A 15,319-nucleotide genomic window follows, 5' to 3' on the forward strand; every position below is an offset into this window, starting at 1 on the left:
TCCTAATTTTCCTCTGCCCTTCTTATAAAATCCTTTCTGAACTCTTTCATGGCCTGAAACCGATCCATATTTTTCTTTGAAGTTTTAGATGCAGGAATTTTGACTTTGTTGTTTGCATTTTGATCTTTCTTATCACCATAGTAAGTTTCTATGGTCAGAATTTTTTCTGTTGTTTACTCATTTACCATTCTATTTCTTGACTTTTAACTCTATGCAAAAGTGGGGCTCTGCTTCCCAAGTGGAGAGGGCACTGCCCCAAACTTTAGGGTCTTTGTGCAGCCATTTTCATAGGTAATTCTGGGGACATGCATTTCTTTTGGCTATTCCAATGTGGTATGATCTAGTCCAGGGGTGGGGAACCTGTGATCTTGAGGACGCATGTGGCCCTCTGAGTCCTCAGGTGTGGCCCTTTGAGGGAATCTAAACTTCACAGAACAAATCCCCTTAATAAAAGGATATTTTCTCTAAAACTTAGACTCAGTAAAAAGGCCACATGCAGGGACATAGAAGGCCACATATGGCCTTGAAGCCATAGGTTCCCCCCAACCTCTGAATGTAGACAGAAATCTGTTCCTTACTGTCCTGTACTGTGCACTTGTCTTTGACTGATCACAAGCACTCTTTTCCACCCTGAAACTGTAACCAGGGTCCCTGTTCCCCTATGGCCACAAGCTCTGGCATGCTAGTACTCCTCCTTGACCTGGGACTGAGACCCAGAATTGCAACCCATATCCAAATATAGGCAAGCAATAGAGTCCTTCCCCTGATACCAGCAATGGGACCCTTATAAATCTCCTTTTAACCCCTTACTCTCTGTGGACTGAAAATGCCACTACTGCTACTGATTTAGTCACCTTGAGGCCTGGTCTGGGTGTGCTGGGGCCTGGTATGCCCTTGTGCAGCCTGAACTGGAGTGTGCTTCTCTTTCACCCTGGTGCATCCTCCTGACCTGCTATGTAGTCTTGGGCTGCACAGTTCTTTCACTCCATCTTTTCATGGGTTCTGCCTCTCTAGAATTTGTTTAGAGTCATTATTTAAGGTTTTTGGAGGGGTTTGGGGGAGAGTTCAGCTGAGTTCCTGGCTTTACTTCACCATCTTGGCTCTGCCTATCCCCCAACCCCATTTTAAGTGATATGACTTTATTAGTATTATTAGCTCTCAGTACAAATGTTGTAACTCACATTCTATCTATATAGGCAACTCTCAGATGAGAAAACTTCTTAGACCAATGCAAATAAGCACTTATTCTGTAATATATAGTCTTTCTTTCTTTTAAAAATTTCTTAACATTATTTTTCAATATTTGAGTTCCAAATTTTCTCCCTCCCTCCAGCTTCTCCCCCATTCATTGAAAAGGCAAGCAATGTGGATGTGATACTGTATTATGAAGGCAGAATTTATGATTTCAAAGAGAATCATATATATGCCTGAAAGGTTCAGAACCACAGGATATAAGGAATTCTCTAGGTAGAAGGCAGAAGAACTAAAGCTTGTATTTAAACTCCACAGTAACAGACCCACAAACCAGAGTCCCCATTTTGATATTTTGATCAAAAGCTTCCAGGCCCAATAAGTCCACCTCACAAGAGTAACCAGGAGGCCACAGAGAAGCATGATGGTATAAAGCAAAATCATGTACATGTTTCCCCTCTACGGTAAGAAGATTACCCACTGGCCTCAAGTCCTTGCTCAGCACTCCTCGCTCCACACATGGGTCAGCTCTGCTACCGGCTTCGGCAGCTCCTGCATCAGCTTCGGCTGTAGGCATCTCTGGCTCCAACGGAAAGGTAAAAAAGGCATCTTCAAGCCATCTTCTCCCCTCTTACAGAGTTTTTGACATCATCAAGAGCCGCCTGAATGACAAGGGCCAATTGGTTCTTGAGTTGGCCCCTTCCCCTAGGTTAACACCCAATAGGGAGTGGCTCTGGAGTCAACACCTCCCCTCAGCCAGCCCCATGAATCATCACACAGAAAGTTCTCTGCTCTCAGGCATGGACCTCTGGGCTTCCTGCCCTGGAAGAGGTCACACAGGAAGTTCTCTGCTCCCAGGCATGGTCTCAGGGCTTCCTGCCCTGGAAGAGAAGCCACAGACCCAGCACCCAGCAAGGCTCAATGAGATAAACTGAGTCACTCAAAGAAAACAAAGGCCACTCTGGCCACAGATACCCATTAGGCATACAATGTGTGAATAGCCAGCTTACTTGCCCAAGGACAAATAGCCAATGTGTATATCAAAAGTAGGACTTGAAACAAAGTTTTCCTGATTCTGAGGCCAGATTTCTATTTCTCAATCCACTATGCTGTACTACCTAAAATCACACATGCACTCATACACGTAAACATACAGCCAGAGACTAGCTCAATGGGATGTATATGCAATGGCATATCACAATTCAACTTGGAACATAGAACAAAAGTTCAAGCTGCCATTTAAATATTGATGATTACTCTTTGAATCTGTCCACTCAATTAATACTTTTTCAGTCATACCATTATTAATCCTATTCACTCCAATTTGTCCCTAAGTACAGACCTTGACTCCGAATCCAATTTAGGTAAGCTATACTTCCAATACTCCCTTGACCTATTATCTAGGAACCCCATCTGTAATCTGAATGAATTTAATTTGGCATGAATTATTTTTAGTAAAATCATCCAGATTATTTGTGGCTGGCATTTTTCCTGTACCTATGCTATTTGGAACAATAGTCTCCTTGTTTCTTTTGAGCATTAAGCCATTGTGGAAACTAATAAATCTCAGATACTCAAATCTTTGAGAACGTACTGTTAATGGAACTAATTACTTTCCATATAAATCTTGGGACTACCACAAAGTACAGATATCAAACTTCACTCTGAGTAATGTAATTAATGGCAATGGACAGATGAAATGCACCTACCTCAAGTTGTCTGGTATGTGCAGCTGTGTAGAGAGATCAGTAAGCCAGTTGTGTTCATAAAATGCATGTAAATCAATCCTCTTTTTTAAATTAATGCTGCAAAAATAAAAGCTGACAAAGATCACCATCACCTCTAGCCCATACATGTCACTTAATCTTAACTGGTTCTTGTACTATTGAGGATAGTAATGACTTTCACACTTAAACAAAGCAAAGTCAAATCACATAATCAGTCAAATGTTAAATTGGAGGTTCCAGCCACTGTAAGATCTATGTGAATATCGGATAACTTCCTTTTCCAATGTAACTGTAGTAATGGCAAAATATAATAATAAAGTATTGGTTAGCATACATATGGTGCTTTAATGTTTGTTTATTTAGATAAATGATGAAGACATCAATTAATCACTTCTTGTTGTTTTCAATGAAAAGTTCTATTGTATGACACTTAAAAATGGCCAATACTTTAAAGTAAGTTACATACCATCAGAGAATGGTACTTTCAGGACAAGTATAAACATATATCCATTATGTCAAAGACATGATGAATGATGCTTCCACTGTTGAAATCATAGTTCTTATAGAATAGAATAAAAACATTTTCTCTTCAAGGTGGCTTTCAATATTGGATCTCTTCTGAAGTTATTCTAGTACAGGATAAGTTTTTGATTAAGTCTATTTTGATTTCAAGAAAAAATAATGTAGCTCATCTAACCCATCATTCTAGTATGGGAATAGACAGTACAATCAGGATGACATCTCATGCTTATGTTCTTAGGAATGTTGGATGAGATCACAATTCTGCATCCAAATCCAATCTGATTATCTGGAAGCAGGAAGTGGAAGTCTAGTATGATCAAGTAACAATCCCATTTTCTTTGGCTACCCCACATTTATGTTTTTCAGAGGCAACCCTACAACAGCTAGAAGTGAATAGAGACTTTGAATATTCTTGGAGAAAATTATATTAGGCAGTTTTTAAGAGGTTGCAAATATACTGTACAAGCCACATATTGAGTTATTTATAAAAATCAAATTTTTTGTCACTTGAAAAAAATATATATTTTCTTATGTATCTATGGCTTGTGACCTTGAAGTTATCATTTATTCTTTTAAAAGCATGATGAATATTTTTGACATTTTTATTACTGTTGTCACTTTCCAAGACCTTTGAACTTCCCTTATAGATTACCCTTTCCCTTTTAAGAAAATATATAAAACAAAGTAACCCAATACAGTGACTATATCTGACAATATATTCCTTGTTCTATACCTGGAATCTATTCTCTCCCTTATATCCCAAATTGAATTAGTTGTCAAGTCTTCAATTCCACCGTGACAAAATCTTTCATATCTACTCCCTTTTATCCACTCACAAATCAACAAACTTAAATCACACTCTAATTGCCTCTTTCCTAGACAAATTTTATAGTCTCCTATTTGTTCTCCCTGATTTTTGCTTCTTTCTCCTACAATTTAAAACACACCATTGCTAAGATATCATTCTAAGGTATAGCTGTGACTATATCCACTCTTGCTTATAAACTCCTTCAGTCTTCACTGATTTAGTTTACAATACATAATACTTACTGTGGCATTTAAGACTCCATAATCTGTCTCAACCCATTTTTTTCAGTCTAACTGCATATAACTCTCCTTCAAAGACTTTATGGTTCAACAAAACGGGAATGTCAAATGTTCCCTGAGTTCAATATTCTCTTGACTCTGTGCATGTGTACAATTACAAGCCTCCTCCAGATTCTCCCATCTCTGCCTCTTACAATCCTTTTTCTTTCTGCAAGACTTCACTCAGGTGGCATCTTCCAAATGAAGTCTTCCATAATCTCTCCCACTGCTGTAGCTCTCTTCTCTCACTTTTCTGGGTATTCTACTCATTTGTATTCACATTTAGTCTCTGTGATAGAAAAGAAGTTTTTTGAGGGAAAGGACTGTCTTATTTTTGCCTGTAGATTCCCTGGATCCAGCATAGTGGCTTGTACATACTACTTAAATATATCTGGAATTTCATCAAATTGAACTGAATTACGTGATTCCATCAGGAGATTTTCTCCAGAAATTTGCCAGATATGGTCTAGTAAAAAAAAAAGATTAAAGATAGCAATTATATGTAATATATCATTGTTAGACATTGTTATATTCACATATTACATATTAGTATTATAAATAATATATGATTCAGTGATAATTTGATCTTATCATTCCATTTTTACGTTGCATGTCAGATATATAGTTATTTTAATAAACAAATTGAGCTACTGAGTTGTGATTGCTGGTAATCAAAGCATGACTATTGTGTAGTCTAATACATATGTGCACAGGCAGTTGCTTTTCAAGTACTTCAACAATTTTTTTTTCTTTCATGTAAACAACACTATTTTCTTTCCTCTACTGCTACTATATTTCTTAGAAAATGTTGCTATTTATGTTAAAAAGTGTCACAAACACTGCAATAAAGTTCAGTTTATTGGTTGATATATATGACACCAAAGGCCAATAAAATAAAATCAAGTTGAACTTGAAATGTTTTCTATTAAATGAACAGTTTGTATGCCATAAAGTGTGTATTATTTGTTACCAACTTTGAAGACAGCAGTTAAGGCAGATTTTCTCAAGGAATAATTTTGATCATTTGGATATAACTGAGTACATAAAAACAGGCATTGATAAACTGCAACATTGTGTTAAAGAGAATAAAATTCCCAGACATACAAAATGTGCCTTTAAAAAATTAGTCAAATAACATGAGAATGTGGCTCAATGAGAAAGAAGTCTAACATTAAACTATACAAACCTTCAACAGAAAGAATTAGGCAAAGCAGAACTAGATTCACTGTAATTGTAATGATTGAGGATAGCCCACATTATAAAAAATGTGAAAATATTCCTCCCTTTCTTCTTTGAAGAAGTGAGGTACTACAGATATGGAACCCTGAACATGCTATCAGGGTCAGTTGATGGCTTGGGTTTTTATCTGAACTTTTTCCCCTTCTTTTTTCATTCTTTGTTAGAAGGGATGATCTTCTGGCTAGTGCAGTGAGGAGAGATATTCAGAAATGAAGGTGATAAACAGATGGTAGCAATACAAATTGAAAAAATCCATACACATGATTTATTTTGACTAATATAAAAAGTGTTTTTGTATGATTAGTAAGATCATGTTTGTCTATTAACAAATAATTGATTAGACAATAATGGAAATCAATGGAGTCCGCACCAAAAATCTCTATGCATTTAGCAAAATATCATACTGTCTCTCAAAAAGTGGCGTATTTCAACTTTCTTCCTCGCTGAAAATATTAACTGTGAAATTTCCTGTGTAAGCAGTAAATTATCAAGACTACACTGCAGACCAATTTTAGAAATAGCTAATCAAAGGCAATAAATTTCCCATTTGGGTGTGAGCTTGTGGTGGGGAGATCTAATGAGAATTGTTGATAGACACTCACTGTCCCAATTTCCTGCTTCATCAGAGCGTGTAACTGAAGTGAAGACTGATATCTTCGTCACCAGCTTCGGACCCGTCTCCGACCATGATATGGTGAGTGACACAGCAACTCCACATTTACTGATGTGGTTTCTTTAAAAAATTTTTTAGAGATGGGGGAGGGGGGAACAATTTAGAGCATGAGGACTTGTCTTCAGGGGCTTGATATAAGCATCTATTTTTAAACTTTTCACCTCCCCACAAATGCCAAGCTGTATAGTCAGTGATTGTTCTTAGCAATGGTTGTATTCGATGGTATTTAAGGTGGTAGCCTCTGTGATTTTAATAATGGATTACAGTATATACATACAGTACTATGGCATACTAAAGAATGCCAGCCACTTAATGCCTTAGAATATGACAGTACTTATTTTCAAATCACAATGTGGTTCTGGTTGCTGGATTGCCATAAAAAAGAACAAGTTTATAATTTTACTTTTGGTAAAGAAGATGACATTGATTAAAGGATGATGAGTTCTGATGCACCTAGATTACAGCCTTGTATCTGACAATAATAAAAAGTGAAGTTGATGAAACTACTCTGGACAGGAAAAAAAAGAATGTAACCAGTGAACATTTGATAAAAGAGGAGGCAGAGAGCAGTACAAGGATTTGTATGAAGGAGAAACCAATGTTTCAACTGTGACAAGGACTGTTCAGAGTAAATTCATGAATGAGAAGCAAATTTAAACATGTATATGCTTTTTCACAACCCCGTTTATGCTAATTACATATACTCTTCATTCCAGTAGAAGCTGGAACTATTTATTAAGTAAGCAAAGTGCATATTATAAAGCACATACAAAGGAAGCCTGAGAGCTCATATGGGGCATTCCAGCTGGAAAGTAAAGTTACTTTTCTACCCACGACCAAAGAACAGTTGTCTTCTCATTGGGCAAAAATTGTCTTCTTCAAGCAATCATGGGTTTTTGGAATCAAAGTGTATGGACTATTGAGGGAAATAAAGAGACACTACTAGCAAACTTATTTAAATCAGGCCTAGTGTTCAAATGGCCACAGATTGCCTTCACAACTGGAATTAAAGTATACTCACAAATTTCCTAGTTTAGCACCCAAATTCGTACTATGACCAAGGTGCAAGATAAATCAGTTTCCCATTGAGTCCCTGGAAACACACAATGGGATTAATTCTTAAGCAGGATCTAGAATCTATATAATCTATATAATCTATATAATCTATGATCTAGTTTCTAAAATGTGTGTTGGTATCTTCTTAACACAGGGCACACAGTGCTTCTAGCATCAGCCTAAGCACTGGGTGACTGATAGAAATAGGACAAAATGTTATTGTCTTTATCTAGTAATAAACTTATTGATTATCTATCAAATTTAGCTTTTGAAAAGTTGATTTTTTAAAGTTAACGCAAAACAAGCACTGTATACAGGAATGATTCCTAAAAGGCATTTTTACAGCTATATTCATTTCTCATATAACTCATATTGTGTTTCTAATCAACCATCAGTCCACTTTATTGGACAGAAAAAAAATATTTCTTATACAAAATAGGCATTCTGTTAAAAAGTTTACCCATATTAATTAGAAAAATCTTTTAAAAATAGCATCTCCCTCATATCTTCCTCTAAGAAGCCACTATTGTTCCCAAATGAATAATAGACCCACTTCAAAATCCTTGTCTTCAAATTTGACACTCCTCATCGAATTTCATTTTCTCTCCTCAGAATTATTTCTCACTATAGATCCAACACAAACCTTTTTATCCAATTTGGGCAGTATCCTCATTGTCATGGACCAAAACTATGTTTATTGCTATGTACATGCCATTGCCCCTTTGATCCCAACTACATAAGTTCTTTTCTATTCCTCCTCATTTTTTCAAACTCTATTCTTCCTTCATGATTTTGCCCTAAACTGGCCAATTCCAGACTTGACTTCTGAGGATCTAGCAAATAATCTAATGCTTGACCATGCATATCATAGCAAATCATATTCTTTTTTTGAGTAGTTTCAAATCTATTTCTCATCTCCTTAGGTAAATTAGATGACAGAAACCAAACTCTTTTTCTATCATTCTCTGAGCCTTACCCCAGTTACTAGAATAGGCTGAACATAGAGGGAACCTTGATAAATATTAATTTCTTTTGTAACTTAGGTTTGAGGTTTTATACTTATGTATTACCATACCTCCAAACCTCCAACCAGTATTAGCTTTTAATGCTATTTATATGCTAGCCTTTCTGGGTAAGTAGGTTCTGTAGTGCAGTGATCTTAATCTCAAAAAGAACTAGATCCCTGCAGGCCACATACTGACTTAGAGAACTACAAATCAACATTATCTATGTCACATTGCATTTTATGTAATTTGTTAAACAGTTACAATTACATTTAAATTTTAATTTGTTTCCAGCAATACTCTGCAGTTTTGCAGGCAGCTTGCCTGTGGGCTGTGAATTTAATATCTCTAGCACAATGGTCCTGGAGTCAGGAAGACCTCAGTTTAAATTTAGACCTCAGGCACTTACAAGCTCTATGACCTTAGGCAAGTCACACTTGGAGCAAGTCTGCCTCAGTTCTATCTTCTATAAAATGTAGATAATAATGGTATATCTATCTATCTATCTATGTAGATATTTATCTATGTATCTATCTATCCCAGTGTTGTTGTGAGGATTAAATGAGGTAACATTTCTAAAACACTCTGCAAACTTTAAAGTACTAGATATATTCTATCTATTGTTTACATTATTATTTTTAAATGATGCTATTTTTTCAATTGCTCAAATTATATGGGACATGGACTTTGAGATTCATTTTTAGGAATGAGGATAGGTTGCATTGTTACTCACAATCTGTTAGTAATCATCCTTTGTACAGAGTATTACAAAATTTGAAAATAACAGTTTTTTTGATGGTTTTATACATCTACACACACACACTTTTGAACTTAGATTAATAGTGCCCCTTAGAAATATGGAATATAATATGATTTTGATGTTCTACAGCCTTGTGGCTTTTCAACTGCCCCATTAACCTCCTGCCCTTCTTTTCAGCAACAGGAGTAGTGAAATGGGTGGGCCAATTCAAAGGAAGTCTATCCTGTTTTGTACATTTAGAGTCAGAAAGTGACCAGTATTCCTCTTTTGACAGCTCAGCAATTAGCCATAGATCTGTGATTGATTTGCCACATGTGGTTAGTGGTGAATATATAGTAAAACACAGTCTGAGCAGCTAAATCTTTTGATCATCATTGGAGTGACATCATGGAGAATGTAGCCAAGATATTCATTCAGTGGTAAGCAACAAATCTCAGAGTAATAGAAGTGTTCTGGAAATCCAATCAAGACAGAATGTCACAGCCCAAATGAAACTATTTTTAACTAAGGAAATAAAAAACTCTCCTATATCTTTCCATATGAAGCTGATTTTTAAAAATCTATCATAAAACCAAGTCAGCCTGCTTTCATTTGGGACCAAAAAAATTAGGACAGCACCTTGAAATTATTTTAAAAGCCACTAAGTGGTAATCAGGCAGCCAATTCCCAGAGCCCTGGCCTCAGACAGAAATATTCAGTGAGCTCCATCAAATGGAGTCATGTTTTCCATAGTGTTTAAAATGTATTATGTAGAAGAACACAGATGGGAATAGAAGTTACATGCTGGAATACAGAAATAATTACAGTATTTATTTAGAACCATAAAGAATTTTACTCTATGTCTACAAAGTAAGGTGATATTCTTCTAGGATACATTCCACAGAACAAGATTTCTTGGTGAGAAATTCCATCCAGGTTATGTGGGCTGAAACTGTGAAACTTAACGTGGGCTTCTTGGCATTCCATCTTTGTCTGCAGTTCTCTTGCCTACCCTTCCTGTTATCACTGCCTCTCCTCCTCATCACCCTTTTTCCTGCCAGCAACCTTCTTTTACTCCTCTAAACAAAATGAATTTTTTCCTACTCAACATTTTTAAAAACCTCCTAAACATTTTCAAATACTCAGGTATATTATGCATATGCACATATATATATATACACACACACACACATATATGAAATCGTGAGGGTCAAAATGTGAAAAATGTTTGTAAAGTTAGGAGTTAGAGAATAGTGACAACAGCAATATTTTCATTTAGTTCTGAAAAATCTGAAAAGATGTTGACATAAAGACTGAACAGGAGCCTATAATCAAGTGCTTCTTAAGTGCTGCCAAACTACTAGACCTAGAGACTTCAAATCTCTGAGCCTCAGTTTCCTCATCTGTGAAATGATGGATTTGAATTCCATAATGAGCTTTGGTAGTCTTCCTTTCTGCTGTGTCAGGATTCTTGGATCACCAGTGACTGACACTGCATAGATAATATGATCAGGCCTTCTGATGGAGTCTCAAAAGTCAATTTTAGGAGTGTTAAGTTTATTCACAGATAATGTGGGAGCTTTTACCTAGGATGCCTAAATACCACTACAATTACTACACTAGTACTAGTATTAAATCAATAAACATTGATTTAAATGCATATTGTGAGGCAGGATAATATAATGTATAAATAACCAAACTCTGAATAAAGAAGTCCAGAGTTCAAGTCTTGATTTTTACAATATTGTTTGTGTGACCCCAAGTAAGTCATGTAACTTCCCAGTGTCCCAAGTAATATGCTAATATTTTTCCAGCTTTCTTATACTTTACTCCTTCTATGTACTATGTTTTGTAGTGACAATAGCCTCCTTGCTGTTCTTACACAAGGCACTATATATTCTGCCTCTGATGATTTTCACTGGCTATTCCACCTGCTTAGAGGATCACCCTTTTCATTTTTACCTCCTTGTTTCCCTGGCTTCCCTCAAATCTTATCTAAAGTTTCACCATCTTCAAGAAGTCTTTCCCAGTCCTTCTTAATTTTAGTACCTTCCCCCTGAGATTTATCTCATATGTCTAGTTCTGGAGTTTAGCTACACACACACACACACACACACACACACACACACACACACACACCTTGTTTGTATATAGTAAGTTAGTTATTTAAATCTTGCCTCCTGCATTAGAATGTGAACTCCTTAAGGGCAAGGGCTATTTTTTGTGCAGTTCTTTTTATCTCTAGCTCTTAAACCAAGATACTGGCACATAATAAATGCTTCATAAATGGTCAGGTGACTATCACATTAAGTTATGGAGAAGTTGTCTATGTACATTCGTAAGTAAAACTCCTGGAGATCCCTACACAATTGCAAGTATAAATATAGCTTAATATAGAGTAGGGGAATTTGAACCTATTATATGTGCTAGGGGTGTTTTGTTTTATCATGTCTTATTTGTTTGTAATTCATATAGATTGGATTTCACTGAGTTATATATACTTTCCCTATTTGACTGCTGTATCTTTAGAGTGAGATTGGTAAACTTCTATTTCTAGTCATCATAATTTTAGGTAATTTGCCTGTGGTCATTCATTTAAGTATCTGATTCAGGATTCAAACCCATGTCTCTTCTGACTCTCGAGTCCAGGACTCTTACCTTTAAACAATTGCTTTTATATCACAATGATGTATAGTCATTCCTTTGTTCTTTCTGGGTCCTGTAGGCTGAAGAATCCATGGTGAAGCACATTAAAAAATAGTCAAAGACAGGAATTGCTTTGTTTTATATTGAGAAAGAAAAATGCAAGAAGGGAAACTTATTTGTAGCTTCCTTTGTGTTTGACTCTTTAATAAGGAAGTAGACAATTTACATAGTACCATGGTGTTTCTTGGGTTGCTTACATTCCACTTTGGGAAATGCTAATAATGGTGTCTATGAGGAATGTTTAATGGCAAGACCTTTAGTTCTGAATTCAGCATCAGGATAGCAAGTACTGTAAGGAGACATTAACCTTTTCAATTTCAAGAGCTAGTAAGTCCTGTTGCTTGTTTGAGGATTAATAGATGTTTGATTCTAGCTACTGTCAAGTAAAATGCAATGTTTGTTCAAATAAATACATTCCAAGGTGGGATCAAATAGTAGAGAATGGTAATGAGCTTCTCACATTCCTTTTATGTACATATATCTCATGTATCTCACAGTTACCTTTTGTTTACTGAAAAATAAACCAGTGGTCAGAGGTCTTCCTTTCCTTTCCCAAGGCCTTCATATCTTTTCCAAATATAGGCACTCATTAGATAAGGAATAGTATGTCTTTTCCCATTGAGCAGAGAGTGAAAAAGAACAAAAGTAAAATTGTAGCAAATATATTAGGCTTGGTATAAAAGTGCAATAGCATTTCATATGTCAGCAATGATTTAGCTATTGACCTAACAAAGGAATGGCTAAAATAAAAATCTGTAGGTTACTTCTAAGTTTATTGTTCCATATTTAAACCTTGTTTTATTTTACCATCTACCTCTTTGAAAGAATGACTTACAGAGAGCCAATGCCACTAAGTGGCTAGTGTGTTTGGATTTTGATTCAGGAAATACTAGGTTTGAATCCTGCAACTCTAGCTGTGTGACTCTGGAAAATTTACATAATCTCTTGATCCTCAGTTTATTCTTCTGTAAAATTGGTAAATCAAAGAGTCAAAGCACATGCTTCATGTAATTTTTCACAGATCAAATGAGATTACTTATATATTGCTTAATTGTAACAACAATGCTACTTGTTGCTACTGCGGTTGTGTAAGGCCAATAACAACAGCACACAGGAGGGCTGTCAGCACAGGTTCTTTGATCTGCTTGTCTAAGGAAAATAACTCTAAGGGGTTTACAATCTCACTTTAATCTAACATTTAGTTCAGGGGGAAAAGCCATCACCCTGAACTTCAGAGCAAATACAAACAGAAATTACAAACAGATAAGATATAAACAGAGCAAATAACACAAATCAATAGGCAGGCTTCTAGCTTTCCGACCAAAGCTATACATACATAGTTACCAGAGATAGAAGCACCAATGTCTGGGCTTTCAAAGCTTGGGGGCTCCTTAACAGCTACCCAGCATCTCCACACCAACACTCTTCCAATGAGTGAGCCCCCAACAAAGTGCTAACCTCATAGAATATGTACACTTCTTCAGAGTCAGAGCGCTTCACACCTCTCCAAGGTTTCACACCTCTTGAGAGTTTCATACCTCCTGTGACTTAACTAGCAAAAAGGGTGTGGGCCTTCCTCCAAACAAATGCAAGACTCAGTCAAAGGCACTTGATTGCCCCAGTGCTGAGAAGCACTCCAAAATAAAAGACAACGACAAGTCCCACAGCATGCACAAGCAAAGCTACCAGTTAATGTCGTGATGATGACAGCAATCATGTTTGACCACCAAAATAGCAAAACTAAATGAGCTTTCTCTGAAAACTATAATAAAAACTGATCATTTTTCAGTCTCAATGGCATTTTAAAAAATCCCAAGTTGTTTTGCAGTATAAAACATAGCCCATGAAACTTTTCCATTATTTTCCAAATTTGTTTAGGAATATACAATAGATGTATTTTTCCGTCAAAGCTGGAAGGATGAGAGACTCAAATTTAAAGGGCCTATGACTGTTCTTCGGTTAAATAACCTAATGGCAAGTAAAATTTGGACTCCTGATACCTTCTTTCACAATGGGAAGAAATCTGTGGCCCACAACATGACCATGCCAAACAAGCTGCTTCGCATTACTGAGGATGGCACCCTGCTGTATACCATGAGGTAAGAGCCAATACTCTGTGCATCCACCAGTGAATATGTTTCTCCCCCATCTCTATTATTCTATTTCCCATTGAAGCCAACCCGCTTCAATTTAAAGTGTTTTCTATTTCCTTTGGTTTTTCCCTTTCCCTTGGTGTATCTTAGGTTTCTGTAACTTCACAAGGTATGGATCCAATGTTGGTTTACAAATAAAATGGTTGCCTAGAATGAAAGTGTTACCTCTGATTATAAAAGGACCAAAACAAAAAGAAAAAAGGAATCTGAAAAATAAAAGAAATAAGTAAAAATAACTCTGTATTTTAAAGGACAGATCAAAGTCATATTTATTGGTTATAAGAAAAGAAAATCTCCTTTACCTTTTGAAATCCCTCTGAGGAATCTCTGAAGATTGTAAATGAATTGAATACATGAGCAGAAAACTCATTGCCCCCATTCCACTGTCAACAAATATTGTACATACATAAATATTATTCCTATAATCTGTATAGTTTTTTAAGTGAAAATGAGCAGTTGGAAATTTTAAATCATGCAGAACTATGTTACTTACAAGAAAGCAGTTGTTCCATTTGCTCATACCTAGAAAAGGGTTTTCTATTTGTCAATTAGCTCCAAATTCGGCAACTAGAGTCATGTAATTTCTCCCTTGATGTAAAAAGGTAATGAAAGCAAATTCTGGGCTCATTTGGCATGTTTTTTATGGAGGTAGAATTATATTTTGCCTTTAGAGTACTGCCAATCCTGGGTTTTCATTCACTGAGATTCAAAAATATTTGAAAAGCTTTCGATACTGGTCCCAGCTGGCTTGAATTGGTGCAAGTGTGTGGGTTCCAATGTTAAAAAACACACAACAGAAAGGAAGAAATAAGGGGACAATTGGCCATGTGTGGGGAGATTTTGCCAAATATTCCAGGCATGATCTTTTTATATTCAAAATGCTGGCCTTAAAGCTTTGTGACTAGTTAACCAAATCTAATGCTAATCTTTTCACTGCCCAGCTGTCAATTTGCTAGTTTGAGATTTTTGTATCTTTACCTTTTTTTTCCAAGATTAATCACTATGAATATATACAATTTTTCTCATTACAAAAAATGACCATGTTCCTTCCGTTAGCTAAATTTTTAACTACCCTTTGCTAATTGATGATATTTGATCGCTCCAGGACACAATGTATCCTATTACCATTATAGTATCTTTGGAAGTTTGAAAGCTACCTTGAAAACTTAGTGATTGCATTCACTGGTAGCATAATAATTCATTCTTTTAGATGAGGTTCTGAT

At 36.1% G+C, this 15,319-nt stretch overlaps 1 protein-coding gene across 1 annotated transcript in view; it reads left to right on the plus strand.

Moving 5' to 3' along the window:
* GABRA1 (gamma-aminobutyric acid type A receptor subunit alpha1) overlaps positions 1 to 15,319 on the plus strand; it is a 77,147-nt gene that overhangs the window by 17,590 nt on the left and 44,238 nt on the right. Inside the window, exons 4-5 of the mRNA XM_036752347.1 lie at positions 6,392 to 6,459; positions 13,822 to 14,042. Of these exons, the coding sequence (XP_036608242.1) occupies positions 6,392 to 6,459; positions 13,822 to 14,042 (289 nt within the window). The remainder of the gene's footprint in view (positions 1 to 6,391; positions 6,460 to 13,821; positions 14,043 to 15,319) is intronic.

The sequence above is a fragment of the Trichosurus vulpecula genome, chromosome 3 (genome assembly GCF_011100635.1).
Source record: "Trichosurus vulpecula isolate mTriVul1 chromosome 3, mTriVul1.pri, whole genome shotgun sequence".
NCBI lineage: Eukaryota > Metazoa > Chordata > Mammalia > Diprotodontia > Phalangeridae > Trichosurus > Trichosurus vulpecula.